Raw genomic sequence first — 23,726 nt, 5'->3', positions numbered from 1 at the left:
CAACTTTTTTTTTCAAAGATGGTCGTTTTGTGAAATTAAGCTATTTAAAAAATAAGCCTCTAAGGATGGCTGTGTGGCTTAGTGGGTTAAGTGTCTGATTTTGGCTCAAGTCATTGATCTCATGGATCCTGAGATGGATCCCTGGGTCACTTAGCAGGGAGTCTGCCTGAGATTCTCTCTCTCCCTCAGATCCCCCTACCCAGCGGTCTCTTGCTCTCGCTTTCTCTTTCTAAAATAAGTAAATAAATCTTTAAAAAAAAAAAAAGCTTCTAGAGGAATAAACAGTATGGAAATAATAACATTTTCATGTTTGATTATTGCCGTGTATTTTTTCACTTTGTTTCTTTCACTAACAAAATTTAAGAAGTTAAATGAAAATTATAAAAATATACCTAATTTGTAGTCATATTAATGATAGTATATATAAAAAGAAAAGCTCTTAAAATGCTCCTTGATTCCTTGCTAAGCAGTATAGTCTTTTTTTTACTAATTAAAATAATATTTTTGTCTGTGAGTACCTTGCAAGTGAATAGCAAGGTATTCTCAAGGAAGTATCCATGAGATTAGAAGCCAATATATATCATTTGGGGTGAAACATATTGGTGAGAAATTAATTACTGATTTTGAAAAGGAAGAAAATTATCCCTTTTATTTAAAAAGAAAATTATAAAATGTTATCTAAATCTGATTGCAAGTTTATAAACTCAGTAGGTACTTTATCAATAGTTGGAAGAAGGCTGTTTTTAGTATTAGAGATTATTTTTGTTCGGGTGTTAAGTGGTTAGAAAAATTTTTTAGTAATTTGCTTTAGAGCTTACTCTTATCTGAATGGGTGTAAGATAAGAATCATTTTTTTTCTTGTTTTTTCCCCTAATTAAGGATCATTTTCATTAATAAGATGGTAGTTGTTATATCTGGCTTTGTGGAAGAGAAAAACATTTTGGATAGTTTAGTGAATAAAAACCTTACTTTTTCTTAGGAAACAGTACAGATTAGGTCATTATGACTTATTTGGACATTCCCACAAAGCATTTGTTAAAATTCTAATAACTGGTCGTTTTAATGTGTAAGTTACCTTGCTTATGTAGCAACGTACTTTGACAATTCATAAATTTCATAAAGTCACTATTATTCTCTTACAATATATAAGGAAAAGCCACTGTATTTTCATTTAGAACACCTGAATTTTATTCCTAACTGTACTAAAGTTTTATTATACTTAGGAGAGCTCATCTGAATTTCACCCATTTCTTGATCAGTAGAAAGCTTAATAGTATCTCAGTTCTCGAGGTTTAAAATGAAATTACTTGATTTTCTGGGTACTTTTATAAAATTAGCACTAAAATTTAAAAGGTCTCATTATCAATAATTACAAGTTGTTTCAAAGTATTTTTTTCTTACACCTTTTTCCAGGAAAATTTTTTGAATATGCAAGGGCATAAAGAGTTTACAAAAAAAACACAAACCTGTAACTAGGCCCCCCCAAAATAAATTACTTTTTATACTGTTCTAACATTTTAATTTGACCTTAATTTACATTACAGAAACAAACTGCAACCCAAGTCTACTAAGCATAATTGGGTACAATACAACAAGCACTATCCCAAAGGAGGGGCAGTCTGTCCAGTGGTGGCATGCTCAGGGAATTATAGGACTGATCCTCTTTTTATTATGTGTGTTTTATTCAAGGTAAGAAAAGTCGTGGATATTTTTTTAACAAGAAATCTAGCCATTCATTTAAAAATCATTTTTTTAAACACCTTTTTTCCTTCTTTCTTCCTTAACTGTCTTTTATGCAGCATCCGTACTTCAAACAACAGTCAGGTTAATAAATTGACTCTAACGAGTGATGAATCAACATTAATAGAAGACGGTGGAGCCAGAAGTGATGCATCACTGGAGGATGGAGATGATGTTCACCGAGCTGTAGATAATGAAAGGGATGGTGTTACTTATAGTTATTCCTTCTTTCACTTCATGCTTTTCTTGGCTTCACTTTATATCATGATGACCCTTACCAACTGGTACAGGTAATATTATATTTCATGAAAACTTCACATGTGGAAATTTTGAGGTTTTTCATGATTGCATTGCAAAACATGTGGTATGAAGTACTTTTTTATCCTCCAGTGCATTTCAGAATTTACATCTAAATGATTAATAAGATCAGTATGAGAAATGCAGACTTTACTTCCTTGCTCTGGCAGTAACAAATACTGAAATACTTCCAAATCTTGAAGAGATGAAAATCGGAAGCTTCATGAAATTAACACATTTTTTTTTTACAGAAATACCATATTAATAGTTAATCCAACACAATGCTTTATTTTTTTGACACTGTAACCAATTCCCGACATGGTGTAAGATACATCTTTTTCTCTGTTTCGTTCAAACTGTTGTTAAAAGCACTTAAGTTTCCAGAATTGAGGTGAAATACATTAATGTAGATTAATGCAAAGAATATGGCTACTCTAAAATCGGATCCTTAGAACTCTCCATAGCTGTAACTTGTGCTTTTTTATCACTTTACAATGTATAAATCTTTTTCTGGTAATAGAAAGGTAGTTATTTTGTTTTCAAAAAATTTCTAATTTTGTCGAAATGGTTACCGAGAGATTCAGTTTAAGATTCAAGTTGAACTGTATGGTTTGCAAAGTTCTGTTTTTAATAATTTTTAATGCAGAATACCCTTTACAACTTGTAAGAAGACTTTGAATACCAGAAAAAGATGTAGAAAAAAGATTATTTTTCATTTTAAGAGCAGACTTTTCTGGCATTTATTATTGAAAAATAAGTATTTTTTAAAACTCCTACACTGCAGCATAGTGATAAGAAACCATGTAGTGTTCAGTAATTCACAGCTTTGGCTGTCAGGTAGTATTAAATGTTAAGACTTTAGATTGGGGCACCTGGCTGGCTCAGTTAGAGGAGCATGTGACTCTTTATCTCAGGGTTGTGAGTTCAAGCCCCACCCACGGTGAGTGTAAAGATTACTTAAAAATAAAATCTTAAAAAAAGAAAAAAACCCAAAACTTTATATGAAAAATATTTTGGTATGTTTCATTTGCTCAAAAATCAGCTAAATTTGGAGTGTATTTCCTTCCGAATGTCTTAAATCTGAAAAGGCTGAAGGTGGGAGAGTGGTTCCCATATATGCTTTGAACAGATTATACTTTTTATACAGGATAGGATTGATTTTTTAAAAAAATATTTTTATTTATTTGTCAGAGAGAGAGCACAAGCAGGGGAAATGGCAGGCAGAGGGAGAAGCAGGCTCCCTGGTGAGCAAGGAGCCCAAACCGGGATTCTATCCCAGGATCCTAGGATTATGACCTGAGCCAAAGGCAGACGATTAACCGACTGAGCCACCCAGGTGTCCCTAGGATTGATAAGTCTTTTATAACAATATCTTACTTATCCAGGCATCACACTCCATTTCTCTATTTCATGACTACTAAGCCAGAAATACAGGTTCCCCCCTACTTTCTTACAGTTTGCATTACGCTACTTCATTTTTATATAAGAAAGACTTATATTTATTACCTGTTTTTGCTAACTGAAAGAAACCCAAAGAGAGATTTTGCTTTTTAGAAAAAAGCCATTTACCTTACTCATGTAGGTTTTTTGTAAAAGTAAAGTGGCATAACGGACTTTCAGATAGTGGGAACCTGTCCATAAAGAGCCTCTGAGTATTAGTAAAAGAGCTACGTCGGAGGCCGATGTCCTTTACTCTTTAAAGGAAATTTTTGATTTTTACCTTCATATTAGCTATTAAAGTAGTATGGCAAGCAGGGTAACAGATTTGCCCAGCAATTGTGTATCTCTTATCACAAACTCTATACAAAGAACACTGCTGAAGTAAAGCTAAGTGGCATGATGGCTGATAATCCAACCCTTTCTTCCCTTTCATTTTTTTCTTAAATTTTAGGTATGAGCCTTCTCGTGAGATGAAGAGTCAGTGGACAGCAGTATGGGTGAAAATCTCTTCTAGTTGGATTGGCATTGTGTTGTATGTTTGGACACTAGTGGCACCACTTGTTCTTACAAATCGTGATTTTGATTGAACAGGACAGGACTTCTGGCATGAAAGTCCCACTTTGATCATTGCTTGTTTGAGATTAACAGTATTCCCAACTTTTGTAAAGCTGTGTATGTGTGTGCTTCCCATGTAACTTCTCCAGTGTTCTGGCATGAATTAGATTTTACCGCTTGCCATTTTATTCATTGTATTCTTGCCATGCACATTGGTATGTGTGTTAGAATGAATTACAAAGGGAGAGATGTAGGAGTCTGGTGGTGAGTTAGGAAAAGTGGACACTGTTAGGTTTATCCTTAGCTCTGTGCCTGTGAAATTAAGAGTAAAAACAAAACTGCTTGACAGTTTGATGTTTAAATTGTGCTAGTCTCTAAGCTATTTTAGAAAGTATAGAAGGAAATGTATGGCTGCCTTTTGAAATATTTGATGCCTTGCCCTACAAGAGACTGCAAAGAACGTAGCTGTTGTAAAATTGTATAAACAAGTAACTTAAATGCCAGTTGTCTGAAAAATCTTTTCAGGTTTTTCCCTTGATGTGAAGGTAGGGAATTTATACAGCTAGGGAGTGTTTGATGGACAGCAGTGTAAATTATGGTGGAGATTGAGAGAGGCTTCACAGAAAGCTTGGTGGTGATGGTGGGTTACTAATTTGAATACCCAATTAGGTTGTAATCTTCCCTGGGTAGGGATGGCCTTTCATACCAACTTTGTTTTAGTTATTATAAACACTTGCAAAAGTACAGGTTCAATGGAGACGTTAGGAACTCTGAAGGATTTAGGCAAAGTTTTTAAAGAAAGATAATCGTGGGTTAGAAGGTGCACTTTGAAAGTTCATTTTGAAAATCAGAGGTGGTAAACTTAGGACAGGATGAAACTGTAATATCCTAAGCCTCAGGAGACACTTACATAAAATCTAGTCCAATCCTTTATTTTAAAAATGAAGAAAACTGAAGCTCAGGTAGCTAGTCAGTGACCAAGCTGGTAAATCCCAATTTCCCAGAAAAGCTGGCATTCTTTTGGCGTTCAAAAATAACTTCTATTCAAAATACATGCATAGTAGATGACACACCTCATTAGTGGTGGATAATTTGTTATGTGATTTGCTGGTGTCCAGCTTGCCTTCTACCCATAAACTGAGGCCAGGAGAATGATGGAATGCTATAGAATATAAACTGCTTATAGTACACTCTACAGTTCAGAAGATGTTTAAAATGCTTTTGTATTTGCTGCCATCTAATTAAAATATATAGTTTATTATAATCTTTCAACCTGAAAATCAAGCAGTATTGACAGTTAACTTAGAAACTTAGTTACTTGTACATGTTATTAGTGTCTTAATGAATCTTAAAATCTACATTTGCTTCTTTTAAGGTATTTATTAATGTAAACGAAAGATAATTCAACTGAATTCCCCAACTTTATTCTGTGTGTTAATATTGTGTTCCATCATTTTGAATGGCTGTGTACTATCTCTAAATAAATGAATTCAGAGAAAGTGTGTGGTGTATTTTAATTCTTCAGCAGCTCACATTTAGGTGGCTATAATACTCAGACCTGTTTTTTCTCTTGTGTATAAAAGAACCTGAAACAGGGTTAACTGTCCCATTTTGTGTCCTGAAAACCTGAATTGTTTTAAAGGTGGTAATTACACCCTTTTGGTCCTCTGTAAGTAACCCCTGAAATTGGATCTCAGGTAATTAAGGTGATGTTCTCCTAAAGAACCTTTAGTAGATGGGCCAGTTTATTTTGGAGAATATTTTTAATTCATCTAATATTCTACACCTGTGTCCTGTAGGCATTTTTTTCCCAGGTTGCAAATGAATGCTTTCTGACACAAGATGATACAAAGAAGTCCCTTAGCAACAACAAAAAATAGTAATGAAGTACTCCATTCCGTATGAGTTACCAAGGTTTAGTGCACTTTATTCAATAATTCATTTAAAATGGTATGATTTCTCCAATATTATAGGCAAGACAATGTCTATAAAAGTCTTGGGCATTTACTCAGAAAAATCTTATATGTTCACACAAAACCTATACAAGAATGTTCATTGCTTTATTTGCAATAGCCCAAACTGGAAACAGCCCAAACAACTGGTGAATGTTTAAACACACAGTGGTACATCTATACCACGGACTACTAAACACTAAAAGAGGAATGAAGTATTGGTACACAAAACAACTTGACTGGATCTGCAAGGAACTATGCAACTGTATTAAAAAGCCAATCCCAAAAGGTTACGTAGAGTATCATTTCATTTACTATAACATGCTTTCAATGATAAAAATAAAGATCAGTGGTTCTTTGGAGCCAGGGATTAAAAGAATCCCTGTGGGTGGGTTAAATGACTGTTCTACAAGAAACTGCCATCTTCCAAAGTGTTCACACCATTGATGTATGTACCATTCAGTTTCTTTCCATCCTTGCCAGCATTTGGCGTCACTAAGTTTAGCCATTCTGATAGGAATACTGTGTTACCTCATTGTGGTTTTAATTTGCCTTTCCCGAATGGCTAATGATGTTGAATCTCTCTTCATGTGCCTATTTGCCATCTATAGGTCCTCAGTAAAATGTCTATTCATGCCTTTGGCAATTTTGTAATTGGATGGCTTTTTATTATAATTTGTTGAGTTTTCATATATTCTAGATACACATCCTTTATCAGATACGTAGTTAGCAAATATCTTCTCCTAGTCTGTATCTTTGTCTTTCCATCTGAACAGGGTCATTTGCAGAGCAAAAGCGCTTAATTTTGATTAGCTTCAATTTATCAATTTTTAAAAGACGTAACATGTTTTATCTGTGTTGTAGTTTCTTTATGTTAAACTTGTCACTACTTGGCCAGCTCAACACACTTTTTAGTACTGCCCTGTAACAGCACTGAAATCATCCCCATTTACTGGGCAGATGTTCCATTCTTAGATCCTTTTTTTTTTTTTTTTTTAAGATTTTATTTGACAGAGATAGCCAGTGAGAGAGGGAACACAAGCAGGGGGAGTGGGAGAAGAAGAAGCAGGCTTCCAGTGGAGCAGGAAGCCTGATGCGAGGCTCAATCTCAGGATCCTGGGATCACGCCCTGAGCAGAAGGCAGACGCTTAACGACTGAGCCACCCAGGCAGCCCGAAATCCTTGATTGTCTATGTTTTAAGATTTAAGACAAAGAGAACTTTCTGTTCCTGTGTTTGTAAGTGTATTAGGGTTCTCCAGAAAAAAACAGGATACTTTGATAAATGGTGAAAATGGCACTTCACCCCTGTGGTCTTTCTTACCCCAAACCCATTAACTTCTGTCTAATCATGGGAAAAACAGTAAACCCAAATGAAGGTCACTCTACAAAATACCATGCCAGTACGCCTCAAAACTGTAAAGGTCTGCTTTATTTGTATTGTAGTCTGTTTGATACCAATTCCATGAAATTTGTTGATTTGCTTTATGGCCTAATATGCAACCAATTCTCAAAAAATACTTCCTGTGTGCTTGAAATGAACATTTTAGGCTCTAATTCTTAACATTCTATGTACATTCATCACAATGTCATTTCATCCTCTTCCCAGTCTGCAGACTTCACATTTAAGCCTATCGTTTGAGTATACCATCCCTATTTCTAAAAGAACATTCAGCTTTCTGTCATATGTGATTTCTGATGGCGATACTTATAACCCCCATAAGTGAAAGTTATAAAGGGGATGAAGATGGGGAGGGGCACTCTGGAAATTAACAGTCTTCATACTGTGGTACTTGTTTTCCAGAGAGAGTACAGAGACTTCCTCTGATAAACGAGTTTTTAGAGAAATCCGTTTCCAGATCTTCAATTTCGTTATTACTCCTTCCTGAACTTGGATCTGCCTGAAAAGATGCCTTAAGGATACAAGGCGTCATCCCTCTTAACAATTACTTTCCACATTCAACAAAGATGCACCTCTTACGCATTCTAAATCTTACTAAGGCACTTCGGATAAAATTTTGAACACCCAATAAAGACAAATTTTTAAATACTGGTGAGAAAGAATGACAGTAGGGAGAGAAAAGTCCTTTTGCAATTCAGGTAGTTTATATTTTTTCGCTTTCAATGAAATCAAAAGATGATCAATTAAGTCACCGGCTCGTAAGGCATTAAAAAATAAAACAGTTCTAGTACATAATTCTGAAGAAGTTCAAAAGACTGAGTGAAAGTGCTATAACAGAATTCCTTTCATCATATACTTCTTTGTATTATAAAATTTTTTTAAAGAGACTTTTTTTTTTAAGATTTTTTATTTATTTGATAGAGATAGAGACAGCCAGTGAGAAAGGGAACACAAGCAGGGGGAGTGGGAGAGGAAGAAGCAGGCTCCCAGCGGAGGAGCCTGATGTGGGGCTCGATCCCAGAACGCTGGGATCACGCCCTGGGCCGAAGGCAGACGCTTAACGACTGAGCCACCCAGGCGCCCCTGTATTATAAAATTTTTAAGAGTTGTACACTTAGGAAAACAAAAAGGAATGAAACTCATGCCCTTACATTGATAATCTTCACCTTCAGATACAAAAAAAAATGGGGAAGTACTCATCAAGACCTGTTCACTCCACTAAAAATGTTATTTCTGATAAAATTTTACTGTTTAATGTTTGCCAAAATTTCAGTATTAGTGAACACTAAGATCAAACAAAAAAAAGCCAAAGGCAGAACATAAAAGTTTGTTCCCCACTCACCTGAAGTCTACAATAGGTGTCCAAGATTGATGGGTGGCTCTCTTCTAAGCAGTAAATCAGGAAGCCAGATTTCCTCCTCCTCAATGTATACTCAGAAGCCATATACTCCTCTGCATCAGGCTAGTGGAGGGGTAAAAGAGCAAGGAGGAATGCAGAGGGGAGGTTTTCACAGACCAGACCTGGAAGTTCTGTACATCACTTCTGATTTATTTATCAGAATTCAGTTACACAGCCACCCTTGTTTATGAAGTAGAAATAATCTAACTGCATGATAGAGAAAATGATTTGGATAATTACACTGTTTTGATGAACTGTGCATGACTGGACACAAACTTCTTTAATGCTTAGAATCTTAAGGTTATAGGAAACAATTTCAAATTTAGTTGCAGAGAAGTGTGACAGTATCTTCAATGCATGACTTTCACACATAATGAAAGTAGGATAAAATTCTTTGGGAGAAGTGGAATGGATGATGATATCAAATCAGTATGGTAGATTCCTTTAGATACATTTCAAAAAGCACAGAACTATTTTTAAACAGTAACAATTATATTTTTAAGTGGTAGTATTAACAATACTTTAAATTCCTTCCAACTAAAGATGAAAAATTTTAATTTCAACTTTAAAAAGTACTAGGAGTTAAGTTTTTCAAGATTTTTGGAATACTTCTAAAGCTCCAAAATGTCCCCAAGGAGAAGAAACTTAATCATATTCCACACTGAAGAAGAGAAGGGAATAAGAAAAGTCTCTAAAGTTATCTCAGGCTCTGTTCCCACTTTTAACAACCTCTAGAAAAGCGACCTCTATAGCTAATGTAGAAACTAACTTCTGGGGACTTAAATTAGCTCACCAAGATGCCATTGTCAGAGCCAAATGTTTTAAGATCTGCTAGGGAAGGGTTTCCTATCTCTCTGTGCTAGGCTTTACTCTGAATTTTTACATCATAGTAAGAGAAATTCCAGGATATTGAGAGACAGAATATGGCCAAGAGGAAGGCCATATTTGTAATTCCTCATTAAATGGCCCTATAAAATATTCAGATATAAACTGGTCTGTTTCCAGCCCTCTGCCTGAAGGTAGAATTCAACTTGATAAAAAAGATGCCTGCCTTGCATTAAGCCTCTATAAGCCTCCTGAACAACTGTTCAAAAAGTAGAGTGTTACTGTTTCATTTTCTCTAGGGGCAAAAATTACAGGCCTTTGAGTGGCATCCAGTGATAATGTTCTTACCTCATTTGGGACAATGAGAGGCATATTTCTCTTTATTAGAAATACAGAGAGCAAGCCAGTATAATTTTTAACACAGAAGAACTTTAAAACACATTAAGTTTAGAGATCTTATATTCCTTCCTTGTAATACACAGTCTATCTCTTGAGATGAGGCACAAAGATCTTGGTGTGACTCAATAATGGACAACAGACAGTTTACAATTTAAGTCTATCTACTTCCTATAAAAAAGGAAAAATTTTTACATGTGGGTGTCACCTCTAAAGAAGACACATAACAGACACTAGTACGCAACATTCATTATATTTATTTTACTAAATAGTATGGTTCAAAAAAACACAAACAAATCAGAAAACTTTTACTTTAAACTATTCCAACGAGATGGATGGGGTTGATGCCATCCCATCCCCCTTCTTTTTATGTATATGGAGCTGGAGCCATATCTGACAGCAAGCACTCATGTATACTTTGCCTTTCCTTTGAACATGAATGAACTTCTCTGAACAAGAGAGACAAATGAAGTTTTACAAGATACAGGCACTTTATGTTCCCAGTTTTAAAAATAAGCCAAGTGAAAAATATTTAATAAAAGTAACTGGAACAGACAAAGGTTTAAGAGTTCTACCATTAGTTCTAGTGACTTACACTCAATGCAAACAGACAGCATCAAACAAGTAAAACAAACAAAAGTTTAACTGGGGTTAATGGGCATATATGTAAAAAAGAAATCCAAGTTACTACAACTGGAGAAAAATGGCCATTTGAATCCAACTTAAAGATATGCCAACAATGTGCATTAAATTTTGTGTACCTATGTAGCTGAGTAACATCTGAAAGCTTTGCAAGAGTGTGTGAGAAAAGCAAAAGGTGCTTTTGATTCCACAGTATCTGATTAAACAAAACAAAGCAATTTACAAAAAAAAAGTACCAAATGATACTTTAAAATAAATAGTTCATCATTTTGATGAATATATACATGTAGAGTCCACTTCTTGGGGATTTAGCTATCTAAAAGTGGCATATCACTATCCAGAGGTGCAGGAGCAAGTTCACATAAATAAAACAGTGTGGCTTCACTAGCTTCGGCTTCAGTCAATGGCTCCAGGCGAACAAGCTTACTCTGGGTTGGCTCTGGATCTAGGCTGCTATCCAGAAGCTCATCAACTTCTATGGGTTTATCTACAGAGGACATAACTTCTGATGATGCTGTACTCCCCTGTTCAACAGTAGAAGCAGGGTTCCCATCGAGGAATGCAAGAAGTGGAAAGGCAGTGTACTGGATAAGCTGCTTATCTATAATAAAGATTAGAAAAATGCTCTTTTATCACCAGCTTATACAGAGTTCAAGCTGAAGGTGGAAAAATGGAAACAGATGTGCATATATGCAATCACTACCCTTACACACCCAAACAAGAAATATGATACTTTGTGTCAGTAAATTCTAAAATGTACGAGTCAGAAAAGTTAAGTCTTTTATTCAACAATTAAGATATGAGAGTTCTTTCAGTTCTCTTAAAGTTAAATTAAGAAAAAAAAGACTTAAAGAACTAGTACCTCACCAATTTAATTTTCTCTATAAGCTGAAACCCTGATACATTATGCATAGAACTGAGAACAGTACATTCTGTGTTCAACTGTTAAGTATGGCAAAGACTTTCCTTGGCTCACATTAGTTTCTATGTAGGACTCAATTTTAATAATCTGTAAAAACTAATACTACATTTATACCTACCTGTTTTGGATTTAGATTTTCTTCCCTCTTCTGAAACTGGCTGAACTACATTGTTCTTGGTAGTTTCTAATCCTTTATTCTCAGACTAAAAGAGAAAAAATAATATAAAAAAATACTTGTTTCATTTTATATATTCCTAAAAATAGCAAAATATAAAAAAAAAACTGGCACAGTATGTGAATATTGGTATATTATCTGAAATATAGGGGAAAGGGGAGCACCAGGAAAAATGAACTAGAGAGAGAAAGAGATTTGAATAGGTAAGACTGGTTAAGACCGTTTAAGAAAACTATTGCTGTTACCAAGTGGATGAAACAAAGAACCTGAACTAGGATGACAGTTAAGTATGAAAAGAGGGGGCATTTCAAAAGAACAGACAGAATTTGTCACGGGTAAAAGATGTGAATGAATCAAAGATGGCTGGTTTCAAACTAATTAAGAGATAATTCTTTAAACAATTAAACTCATCTTAAACAGTTTTGATTAAAAATGTATATTACTCATTTCTCTTCACTCACAAACAGAATATTTAGCATAAATGAACATATTCAGAGTAGCTCAGGATGACAAGGTGATATCATTAAAACTATTAATTTCTATATTTGGAAGCCTCAAAGTTGAGGTGAAGGTTCTTCATTTCCTTTCTGAGACTCTTTCAGTTCTTTTCTGTCATTTAAATTGCTTTCAACCACTGTCTTCTCTCCTCACATCTGATTGTAAAGGGGATTAAACTTTTAATGCTGTTTAGTTCTTCAGTGCTCTTTTCAACGATGTTCAAACTGAGGTGCTGAGGTTCACAATTTTCCCTAAATAGCTGTAAATCCCAGACACTTGCATGCTCGTTATGTATACACGGTGTAAAAAACATACTAATTCCTGATTCCCCTGATATTCATCATAAAATGAAGTAGTACAAGTTTCCAGATTCAGAAATAATAATGGCCCCAAAACATAATAAACTAAACCTTTTCAAAAATGTATATAAAAACATTTCTGATTTCGCAATTGCAATAAACATTAATGCAATAATACCATCTTTATTTTTACTTTTTAAAATAGTTTTCAAGGATGCCACTGTTATTACAAAACATATGAGAACCAGGAAGACAAAGGGGATTCATCTCCGATGCAAATTCTTATTCATTAGTAGTGGCCACTTAAATGGCTCTACTGAAGAGTACAAGTATCCTGATTTATTAGAAAAGAGTGTTGTAATTTACGTTAATAAAATACTTGTCATGAACAAGGGAATGACAGCTGATGTGCCAATTATTTGAAAACATTAATCTAGATTTTAGAACTATGATGAAAAATCATTCTCTAATCTTTCTATAGCACTATAGAACAATATGCAATTTGCTGTTTAACTGCTATTCTTGAGAACTTTAATTAAGCTATTGGTTTTGGAATAAAGAGGATAATCCAAGAATAAAGAATGACTCAATGTGTAGCAATAAATAAACAGTGCAGCACATTCACTAAATGAATGCATGATATGGGTTCATTCACCTTAAGACTTAACATTTAATAAACCATATTTACTGAAACCCAGTGGGTTGAGGTGATCCATAGAAACTTGTAATATAAATCCTGGCAAACTCTGGTCCACATGCCAAATTCAGCATGCTGCCTGTTTTTGTAAATAAAGTTTTACTGAAGCACAGCTATACTCATTCTTTTACGTATTGTCTATGGCTGCTGTTACACTACAATTACAGTGTTAAGTACTTGCGACAGAGTATTTACCAAGTGGCCTTTTTATAAAAAGTATGCTAATCCCGGATAAAAATTATCCAAATATTCAATGTATAATCAACTTTTTAGTTCAAAAATTCACAAATTATTTCAACTCTAAGTTACCCAGGCTATAACTTTGAATATGCAGAAAATCTGGTCAGATTATCCTCACACATGACATTAGAAAAATTCTATCCCCTCACTCTAATCACTTATATTAAGTGTTCATTTTTAGACAAAAAGAACAAAAACCAAAATAAAATTTTAAGTTCACTAATCTAGAATTTGTACAAATTTCAGAGGACTTGATTTACACCTTTATAGTTGATAAAAAAAATGCGATTGAAGTTTGGTATGAATGCAACATAAATGGAGTATACAACTACTGTATTTAAAAAATATTTAAAAATACACCTATTGTATAAGCTATATGCAAAGTAACAGAATGATTCTAATCATTTGCTCTTAACAACTTCAAATTGTCCTTATTACTCGTTAAAAACCAGTTCTAAGGAATTTCCTGTCAACATTTGCTAATCCCAACTGGAACTAAGAAAATAACAAAACCATACTTTAAAAAAAAAGTGTCCAAAACCCATACTTGTTTCAACTTGCCTTACCTACAATTAGAACAAATTAGTTCAAATCCCTGAGCTTTTATTGCATGCTAATAAAATGAAGGAACTTATTTAAGAATATGGGTACCAGTGAATTTTCAATAAAAAATGCTGAGAAGCTGTTTATAGAAGGAATAAGAATGTACAATGAAGCACATAAAACATGAAGAAATAATATTTTAATAATTTATTTCAGTGACACACCTGAACATGCCAAGTTTAAGTCAGTTGATCTCCAAGCACTTTGAGGGCTGATTTTGTACTGAGAGTTAAACACACAGATGCCTGTAGAATTGGGCAATGACTCACCCCATAATCAAAAGCTATTTTTTCATCTAGAATTTTACTATCTTGATCACACACACATAAGGTAAGAATACAAAATGCTTTTTGTAACCAGGAGTGATACTGCTCTCTACTTACTAGGACTTTTTTTCAGATTCTTACAGCTATGGGTCCTGAGCAACATGAATTAAAACTTACTTTTGTATTATTGATGTAATCTGTGGGATTCATCTGCACAGAACTAGTGAAAAGCTGAAAGACCAAACAAGAAAGATGATAAGTTTAAAAAATATTAAAAAAGAATTAACTGTGTGTTCAAAATTTTTATACAGCCATGTGGGTGAAGAGATGTTGCTCCTGCACTAGGAAGTTTTCATACAGTAAAACAGTTTGAAAGAGAAAAGCAGGAAAACAGAAAGAAAAACATATAAAAGCAGAGCAAGCTAGCCCATGCATCAGATGTTGTAAGAATTTCTCTATAAAACAGTGGGGCAAATCACTTACGACAAATAGTGGTTTGCCCAACTTCTTCTCTCCTTCATTTCCTTATTATTATTTTCTCTCTAAATGCCTCTGGCTTTAAGTGGCACCCCTGCCCTAACAGTAAGCCTTCACAGACTACCTGCTAATTATGTGAGAAATTTATAGAATCTGCTCTATGATGGTGGCTCCCAAATTACACCTCAAATGGAGCCCTCTGACTAAATGGCATACCTCCTTGCTGGTTCTTTTCACCTCACCTAGCAACAGAAGACGTAAATGCTAAGACCACTGCTTACTGTACGCCTCAGTCCAGCCAGTTTACAGACGTAACTTTTAAGTCATAAGCTTCAGTCATTCATTCTACAAGGATTTATTGAGCATCTAAGAAATAACTAACACCATGAAGAATACAAGATGAAGACACTATTCCTGCTCTCTAGGAGCTTACAATCTAAAAGACAAGAACAACATCAAATAGCAACATATGATCAGATACAATCCAGTATTATAATACTAATGGATGGTGGGGATCAAAAATACTGAGAAAGGAGACAGGAGAAAATCATGCGTGTGCACACACGCATATGCACACACACACACGCACACGCAAGATGAAACAAAAAGTCTTGAGGAAGCTATCCAACACATATCAGGCCCTGAAGAATGGTTAGGACTTGAGAGAATGGAGGGAAGAATAAATTATAACATCAGCAATAATAGAGAAGAAAGAATGATGGGGGGTTAAGTGCTAGCAGTAGACAAGATGACCAGTCCAAATAACATAAAAGTTCCGAGTTGAATAGTAAATTATATGTGCAAAGTTCAAGAAGTAAAGCAAGGCCGGTCAGAGCATAAGGCCACATTCTGTCAGGAGTTAAGAGCCTTGGAAAAGGCCTGAGCAAGGAAATATAGGGATTAAAGCATTTTAGGAGAATGAACACACCAAATGGTTCACAGGATAGAACGAAATGCAGATAGATCCCTTCTCCAGTCTCTAGACATTGATTCCTCTCCTTAAAGTTCCATTAAAAAAAAAAAAGTTCTACTTTCATGATAGCCTAAAAATATTCCCAGCTCTTCCTCTTCTCTTGTTAACTTCCCCCCTTTCATACTACCTGATCCATGAAAAGGAAGAGACTGAGACCCGTAAGAGTAGATAACTTACATGACCACCAATCTCTGCCAAGTTCAGTTTGTCACTGCCTCTGAGACCTGACCAGATTTTGTCCCTATTGAAAGTGGCATCTGTAGAGTATAAGCTCCTCACTCTTTCTTTGCCCCACTCAATGCCACCCACTAAATCAGAGATACCTTCATGTATTCCCAACAGATGCATAGTGTGAAGCAGAAAAACATAGATCATACATGAGGAGCTGACACAGTTGGTTGAATCCTAAGGCCAGGCCTTTCCTGCTAGCTCTACACAGTCACTAAGAACTGAACTCTGCAGAGAACCCATGAACTCCTCAGCATACCTATTCATGTCCTTATCATCTTTGCCATCTCAGAGAACAAGACAACCTATGGGTGATTTTTACAATCAACATAAGGATGAAATAATGAAGGTCTTAGATGAGAGAGGCAACAGAAGGTAGGGATGATCTGTGAGTGCTATTTTTGAAAATACACAGGACTTGATGAACAATGAGATAAAGATAAGGAAACCAAAATGACTCAGTGATTACTATCCTGGGTGAGTAAAGAGAAGTCCGATACCACTATAGAAAATAAGAAAGCTGAAAAGTATAGCTCATTTAGAGAACAAATAAAAGTTTGGTGTTAAACACAAATAATTTAAGGCAAGATCTTAACTGATGAACCCAAAGGCATGGAATTAGAATTCAAGCAAAGTTTACTTTAAAAAAATATTAAGAGCTGGAGATATATAATTTGAGAGCAATCCTATAAGCCAAAATCCCCCCACAGAGGAAGGATAGAAAAGATGAGATGTAGAACAAATAAAAAGATAAAAAGAATGGGTATCTTGGGGAATACTCACAAGGAGAAAACAGGGGGGAAAAAAAGCTCTTAGAGTAAACACAGAATAGCTAGGAAGACAGGAAAAAAACAAGTCCAGTGCCTCTAAAATCAACAGAAGTTCCACTGTCAAAAATAACCAGTATTAATAATAATAGCACTAATTATTTATAATCCCCACAAGAGAACTTCATGTTAAGCATTAGCCACATTTAACAAATGGGGAAACTGGGCAAGAGAGGTGAACTTTCTCAAGGTTAAATAGCTAGTAAGTGACGTGAACCAGATGAAACCCAAATCTGTCTGATTCAAAACAAACCTACTAGCCCAATGGCCTGATTTAAAAAAAACTGTAGCCTACTCACTATGAATAAACCAAAGCAGCACAGGCTTAGAGTAAATAAGCAAGACAATGCAGGGTTTCAAAAGAAATATAGAGTAAAAAAGAAGTAACAAATAAAGCCACTCATTCCTAAAGTTTTATAATGAAAGAATTAGAGAAGCAAAATGGTAAATGAGCAGAGCAACACGTCAAAATGTTTAAGACAGAGATCTGTACCCACTAAAGTGAGATGGGAAAGATCAAGGTCAGAGATGTAAAACAGAGCGGCAGAGGGCAGGTGTACAAATAAGCTTTAAAGAGAAAGTAAGCACTTCCTCTAAGAAAGAAGATGAGATTGCACAGCTTACGAGAGGCAGGTGATTATCCTCTGTGAATAGGGAAGACTTGGCTAGATGAGGTCTTGAGGACAGACAAGTATGAAAAATGTTCCAAGGTTAAATTAAAATAATCTAATTGAAGACTGCAAGGATTTGTAGAGGGTCATAATTATGGAATTTTATTTCCTTCTTATGACCTAAGGGACAGATATTCTAAAAGGTCCCTGGATTCAGGGTGGGGACAAAGACTGACAGAATCAAGAAAGGCTGATAAATTACAACTAACGAATTAAAGTAGGTCATTAATATGGATGTTGCATTCACTTAAGATTGTAACATAGGCCAGTATGGAAAGGAAATCTTCAAAGAAAGTGAAATATATTCTGTGACATACTGATGATTTGGAAAGCATAATCAAATCACGGATATTGACAAAGACTGAGAAGCAGATGGTTAGGTGGTAAATTAGTAAAACAGAAGAGTAAGAAAGGACTAATTCCGTTTAGCGTCACTGAGAAGCTCTTAAAAGGACAAGACTACATAATCTTTTGATGTAAGAGAAGCTACATTTTAAGGCAGAAAATGCAAAAAAAAAAAAAAAAGGAGCAACAAAACTTTTCAGGATAGAGGAACATATTTAAAACAGAAAATGGAAATCAGGGAAAGAACAATATTCATCTGGATAGGACCATTCATCTGGATGGGACCAAGCCACATAACGGAGAGAGGAATGGTAGGAGCAAGAGGGAAGAGAGCGAGAAAGGTAGTTAGTGCCAGAAATGGGAGATAAGGATTCAAAGTCCAGACAGCATTGGAGTCATGTTCATGTAGGTGGTAGTGGGGACTGGAACAGGGTAACCTTAGGACTCAGGACATAAAAATTTTTTAAATATAGCTAATATAATAAAATATAATTCATTTGAGTGGAAAACATTAAAAAGTGTCTCCATGCTGTTTCCTGGCTAAGTAACTCTATTACTAAATTTCCACCAATTTCTATTCAGTGACAATTTTTTCTAGAGCAAAACAAATACGGCAACAAGTCCAGAGAAGACCTGGATTTAGCAGTACTGTTGAACAGAACTGGTATGTTGTTATAGGAGGATTAACTGAACTGCTATGCAGAAACGGGTAGTGATCACTCTCCTTCACTGTCCTGAACATACTATCTGCTCACGGTTTCTGATAAACAAAATCATTCATTTAAAAAAAGAAAATGCAAAAACAGCGAGAATACAAAAAAATGATGTACTGATTTATAAACAATATATGTAAATATACAAACTGCCTGTACAGCAAAGATTATTCAAAGTACCTACATCAACCAGGAGATCTGGGTCTATGCTAAACTGTCTTCCTGACAGCATGGCCTGGAAGTCCTCTAAGCTGCAATCAATACTGTCAAGATAATCCAACAGCTCGACCCTAAGGAAAAAAGATTTTAAAAATGTCAAATATTAGGTTTCCTTGTTTTTACATTTAAAATCACATTACAAAATTCTTAGCCTTAAGAGATCCTACTCAGTATTTGACATTCCTGAAAATGTGGTTAACTGAGATCTCACAGCCTTTACACAAAACTTTAGTATTTACAGAAAAAAAGATTCTGCAACAGTCTGATTTATCTTTTTTCCTCTACACTGTAAATAATAAAATGTTAAACTTCTTATTACTCATTATTGCCACTAATTTCTGGTTTTCTTATGCTATAAAGTAAGCCCCTTAACAGAGATTATGTTATTCCACTCCTGATAAAAACATAAATACACATACACACATACTTTATGGACATTCAAAACAAGTATCTCATGAAAGAAATCTAAGGAATTTCCAAGAAAATCTCAATACTGTTCTTGGAATGATTAAATCCTTCCCACAGAAACATCTGCAGAGCTCAGCCCTGACCAAAACAAAGAAAGAAAGATTTCCATGGGTTCATAATCTGAAAGGAAGATCATTCAAAGAGAATAGAACATGTGAAGTAAACAAAGAAAGCAAATAAACTCAGATAACATCTCAATGAGCACTCACTTTCCCAGAAGATTGATGTTATCATTTAAAATGGAATCCATCATGGTCACAGGATCTTCTGTGGTCAGACTAGATGAGCCATTTAGCTGGACAGCACTAGACATGAGAGGACTGGTGCCATCACTGCCTGAACTTAGGGATTCTCTGGCTGGTTCATTCTGATCTCCACTCTGAATGACAGGTGCATACTCATCTTCATTGTCATCTTCAACAATGACAATATCAGGGTATTGGCTACAGCTAGATCAGCAATATGAGAAAGGACCAATTACATTTTCAAATGCATTCAATAAACTCAATGCTGTCCATTCATTCTCCGTGGAAACTTTTATCCCCAAAACACATATCAAAAAGCTTAAATTTCTTAGGTGAGTTCCTTAGCCACAAATATTGATTCTTCGTATGATATGAGACCACAGAGGACCAATTAAAGATGTTTAACTCCAAAATTAAAAAATTACAATTCTCATTACTTTTTGTTGGAAGTCTTTGCTGAAGGGAGAACATTTGGTTAAGTAATTTGGCTTTTTCGGTTTAATAATCCAAATATGAGTTAGATAGTAGTTTATCACGGAATAAACAAAAGTAACCAATATTTTCACAAATTTTACTTCATAATTTCCTTACTTGGAGGGATCAGATATAACATCCTCATTAGTTTCTGGAATAACTGGGATATTTTCTTCATCTGCATTATCATCAGTTACATCATAAATAATAATATCATCTGAAATCCGCTCCCTTGCCTTTAAACCTTCAGCCCTACTGTGTGGAACCTAAAAAAATCAGGAAGAAAATATATCAAAAATTGAAATTATATTGACTACGAAACAATATACCATTTAAAAAGTGCTAATTGAGCACCCATTATTGACTAAATGTTAAGGATACAACTTAGCTATGTTCTCTGCCCTAATTGGACTTACACACTAATTGGTATTTGTACCAATTCACAAAGGTATGAGGCATGTTACTTCATACTATTTAACTATTTCTTTTCCTGTAAGGAATCTTGAAGGTCTCATGCCTCAGAATGAGTCTATGGAAAGATCTTCACATTTTAAAGTATTTTTTTATATCCAAAGGGTTAAAAAAAAAAAAAGATTTAAAACTTCACCAGGAATTTCAAGCATAACCAGATGGCCACTGTGCTGATGAGGATTATTTTATCTCAAGCTACTCTATTTGACATATGGTTTATGCTTTCTTATTAAATGCTTTCATTAATAGGAAAAAAAGACATTTCAACTATTCCAGTTAAATGTCAGCCTGAATTTTTAGCAGTAATTTTTTTTATTCAGCTACAGATATATTCAGATCATAGGTACCTAAATAAAAAAGCATTCGTCTCTAAAGCAAATTAAACTCATTGTTATAATGCAAAAATCTATAAATCTCAACAGTAGATAAACCTGAGGCAAAAGATGTAAAGGATTTAAAAATATATAAGTCCAGGGGCGCCTGGGTGGCACAGCGGTTAGGCGTCTGCCTTCGGCTCAGGGCGTGGTCCCGGCGTTATGGGATCAAGCCCCACATCAGGCTCTTCCACTATGAGCCTGCTTCTTCCTCTCCCACTCCCCCTGCTTGTGTTCCCTCTCTCACTGGCTGTCTCTATCTCTGTCAAATAAATAAATAAAATCTTTAATATATATATATATATATATATATAAAAGTCCAGTTAAATTAAGAAATTTTCATCCATTTACATTGAGTCTTCAATCCTAAAAACACAATATTTAGGTATGCTTGCTTAGAAACAGGTTTTTTTTTTTAAATAAATTTGTCTTTTGCTTTCTTATGTTGTCCACGACATTTTTAGATGGACAGAACTTTTTTCTAAGTCTTTATTTATTTATTTGACACAGAGAGAGGGGGAATCACAAGTAGGCAGAGCGGCAGGCAGAGGGAGAAGGAAAGGGAGAAGCAGGCCCCTCGCTGAGCAGACAGAGAGCCCGATGCAGGACTCGATCCCAAGAACCTGGTGTTAACTCTAATTTGCTCGAGAAAAAAAGTCATGGGACGCCTGGGTGGCTCAGTTGCTTAAGCAGCTGCCTTCGACTCAGGTTGTGATCCTGGGGTCCCAGGATCCAGCCACATCAGGCTCCTTGCTCAGCGGGGAGCCTGCTTCTCCCTCTCACTCTGCCTGCTGCTCCCCCTGCTTGTGCTCTCTCTCTCTGGCAAGTACATAAATAAAATCTTAAAAAAAAAAATCTTGGTACTTTAATAACAAATCTGAAGCAGTATTTAGAATTGTAAGATCTGAATGTTACAATGACAATCAGCTATTAAAAGAAGTCTAGACTCTGGACTGAACTGATTTGCCAATGCGTGTAAGTTTGACAAATGATCCAGAGAGCCCACAACAGAAATAAAGGTAAACAAAAATGTTTTGCAATTGCTAGCAATTCTAGGTCTATGCAATTTATAATAAAAGTTGGAAACAAGTTAAAATAACCAATGGATGAGTGCGTAATTACATTATCATAATATTCAATTGATTTCAGGTAGTAGTTGAGATGAACTAAATCTATTTAATAAATCTCAAAAGTAAAACCAAGTGAAAAAAGTCGCAATGCAAATGGTATGCGCAAAATGATATCATTTATATGAAGTTTAGATACATGCAAAATAATACCAAATATTGTTCACGAATTCACACATATAAAATGACCACAGGGATGATAAATACTAACTCAAGAAAATGATCACCTAGGAGACACTGAAGATCAGGAGGCAAAAACAAACTTGGGAACAGGCAACTAAAATGATTATATTTATAATAGTTTATTTCTTAAAATAATCTAAAGCAAATAAAAAAATATCATGATTTAATAAAGCTGGGGGATGAACACTTAGATTATTATTCACTGAACTTTGAATGCAAATTTTGAATGCATGAAATACTGTTGTAATAAAATTTGGTTTGAGATAACAAATATAAAATAGAATTTAAACAAAAAATTACTTTATGATGGTGATTATCAGCTGGTTCTTTGACTATATGCTGAAACAGATTCTTCTTTTGGGCTCCATTAGTATTTAGAAGTAGAGGCCTGAAAATCAGAATATATTCATGAAACTCAGTGAAGCAAACATGAAAGAAATTTAAACTGCTTCTAATATTTTACCTTCACATGAATATACACACTTTAATAATAAAAGAGTTCAGTTAGCGATACACAATGAACTCTTAAAAATGGTCACATCTTAGGAACAGAAACTAGGGGATGACTGTGTCTAGGACTTTGATTCAGCCATTCTTTTGTACTATTTTCGTTAAAATAAACGTAATAAACTACACTCTCTGGCTATACTTCACTGCTGACTGAACTATATCACTCTTTATGAACTGTACTTATACAGAAAAAAGTAGGTAGATGGTATTATAAGAACAAGATTGTGGAAGTAGAGTTAAGGTTGCAGCATAAGGTGTAACCACAACCAAGCTTTGCTAAAATTTTAGTCTTACAAGTTTTTTCTCCTTCCAACTATTTCTTTGTCCACTGTCCTTCTTAAGCTTTAGTTGTGACAATGGCAGTTACTAACATTTTTCAGTATCACAAGCTGTAGTCAATATACAGGTTTTTAAATTCCTTATTAGTGGATTAAACATAAGAGAGATCAAGTAAAAAATTTTTAATTTTTTTCAACATATGACCTTTTAAGAGTTTCCCTCACTCAAGCCTTCTAACGTTACATTAAACTGCTAATCTGAATAAAAGTGGATTCCTTATTAACTATGTACGTGTCTTTAAAATGACCATTTAGGCTATCCTTGTCTCCGAAAAACATTAGCAGGATGACAGCAGGAAGAAATAACACTACTCTTGAAATGCCGAGAGTATCATTTAACAAGGAAGGACTGTTCATCTGGGACAACAGACATACACTAAGCAAATGTAGGCCATTCATGGTTAAACACTAAAATGTTTAGTTGTCCATGAACAGGTCAAATGAAGTGTTTTATGATAAAAACTTACCTTTTACGTTTTAAACTCACAAGTTGGTTATTCTGAACCAATGTAACGATAAACTGGACAATCTAAAAGGAAAATATAAACAAAAAATTTTCCATCATAGATTCCTCTGATTCTTTAGTCCATATTACAAGTCTTATAAAATGAATCCAAATACTATATATTTTCTATTCTAAGTCACATAATTTCTCACATGTTAACATATTTGAAATCTAGGGTGCATCTTACAATTGATATCTAAAGAAATATCAGTTTCCAGGCAGAAGAATAACC

The 23,726-nt window shown here is 34.8% G+C and overlaps 2 protein-coding genes across 5 annotated transcripts in view; one reads left to right on the top strand and one right to left on the bottom strand.

Moving 5' to 3' along the window:
- The window catches only part of SERINC1 (serine incorporator 1), a 29,510-nt gene extending 23,979 nt beyond the window's left edge, over positions 1–5,531 (top strand). Inside the window, exons 8-10 of the mRNA XM_008691155.2 lie at positions 1,545–1,689; positions 1,800–2,030; positions 3,929–5,531. Of these exons, the coding sequence (XP_008689377.1) occupies positions 1,545–1,689; positions 1,800–2,030; positions 3,929–4,064 (512 nt within the window). The 3' untranslated portion in view covers positions 4,065–5,531. The remainder of the gene's footprint in view (positions 1–1,544; positions 1,690–1,799; positions 2,031–3,928) is intronic.
- Positions 5,532–8,433: 2,902 nt separating this feature from the next.
- Positions 8,434–23,726, bottom strand: part of HSF2 (heat shock transcription factor 2) — a 35,033-nt gene continuing 19,740 nt past the window's right edge. Inside the window, exons 6-13 of one of the 4 annotated variants that reach the window (XM_040627733.1) lie at positions 23,457–23,518; positions 22,442–22,529; positions 20,104–20,252; positions 19,477–19,716; positions 18,765–18,870; positions 14,524–14,577; positions 11,687–11,771; positions 8,435–8,846 (exon numbers count right to left, since the gene is read on the bottom strand). In XM_040627733.1, coding sequence (XP_040483667.1) covers positions 8,842–8,846; positions 11,687–11,771; positions 14,524–14,577; positions 18,765–18,870; positions 19,477–19,716; positions 20,104–20,252; positions 22,442–22,529; positions 23,457–23,518 — 789 coding nt within the window. In that variant the 3' untranslated portion in view covers positions 8,435–8,841. Of the gene's footprint in view, positions 8,847–10,241; positions 11,248–11,686; positions 11,772–14,523; positions 14,578–18,764; positions 18,871–19,476; positions 19,717–20,103; positions 20,253–22,441; positions 22,530–23,456; positions 23,519–23,726 lie in introns of those variants that run through there. The other 3 variants (XM_040627730.1, XM_040627734.1, XM_040627732.1) reach the window with 3 other exon arrangements.

This window comes from Ursus maritimus, unplaced genomic scaffold, assembly GCF_017311325.1.
Source record: "Ursus maritimus isolate PB19 unplaced genomic scaffold, ASM1731132v1 scaffold_13, whole genome shotgun sequence".
Taxonomy (NCBI): Eukaryota; Metazoa; Chordata; class Mammalia; order Carnivora; family Ursidae; genus Ursus; species Ursus maritimus.
This window is presented reverse-complemented; position numbering and strand designations above follow the sequence as displayed.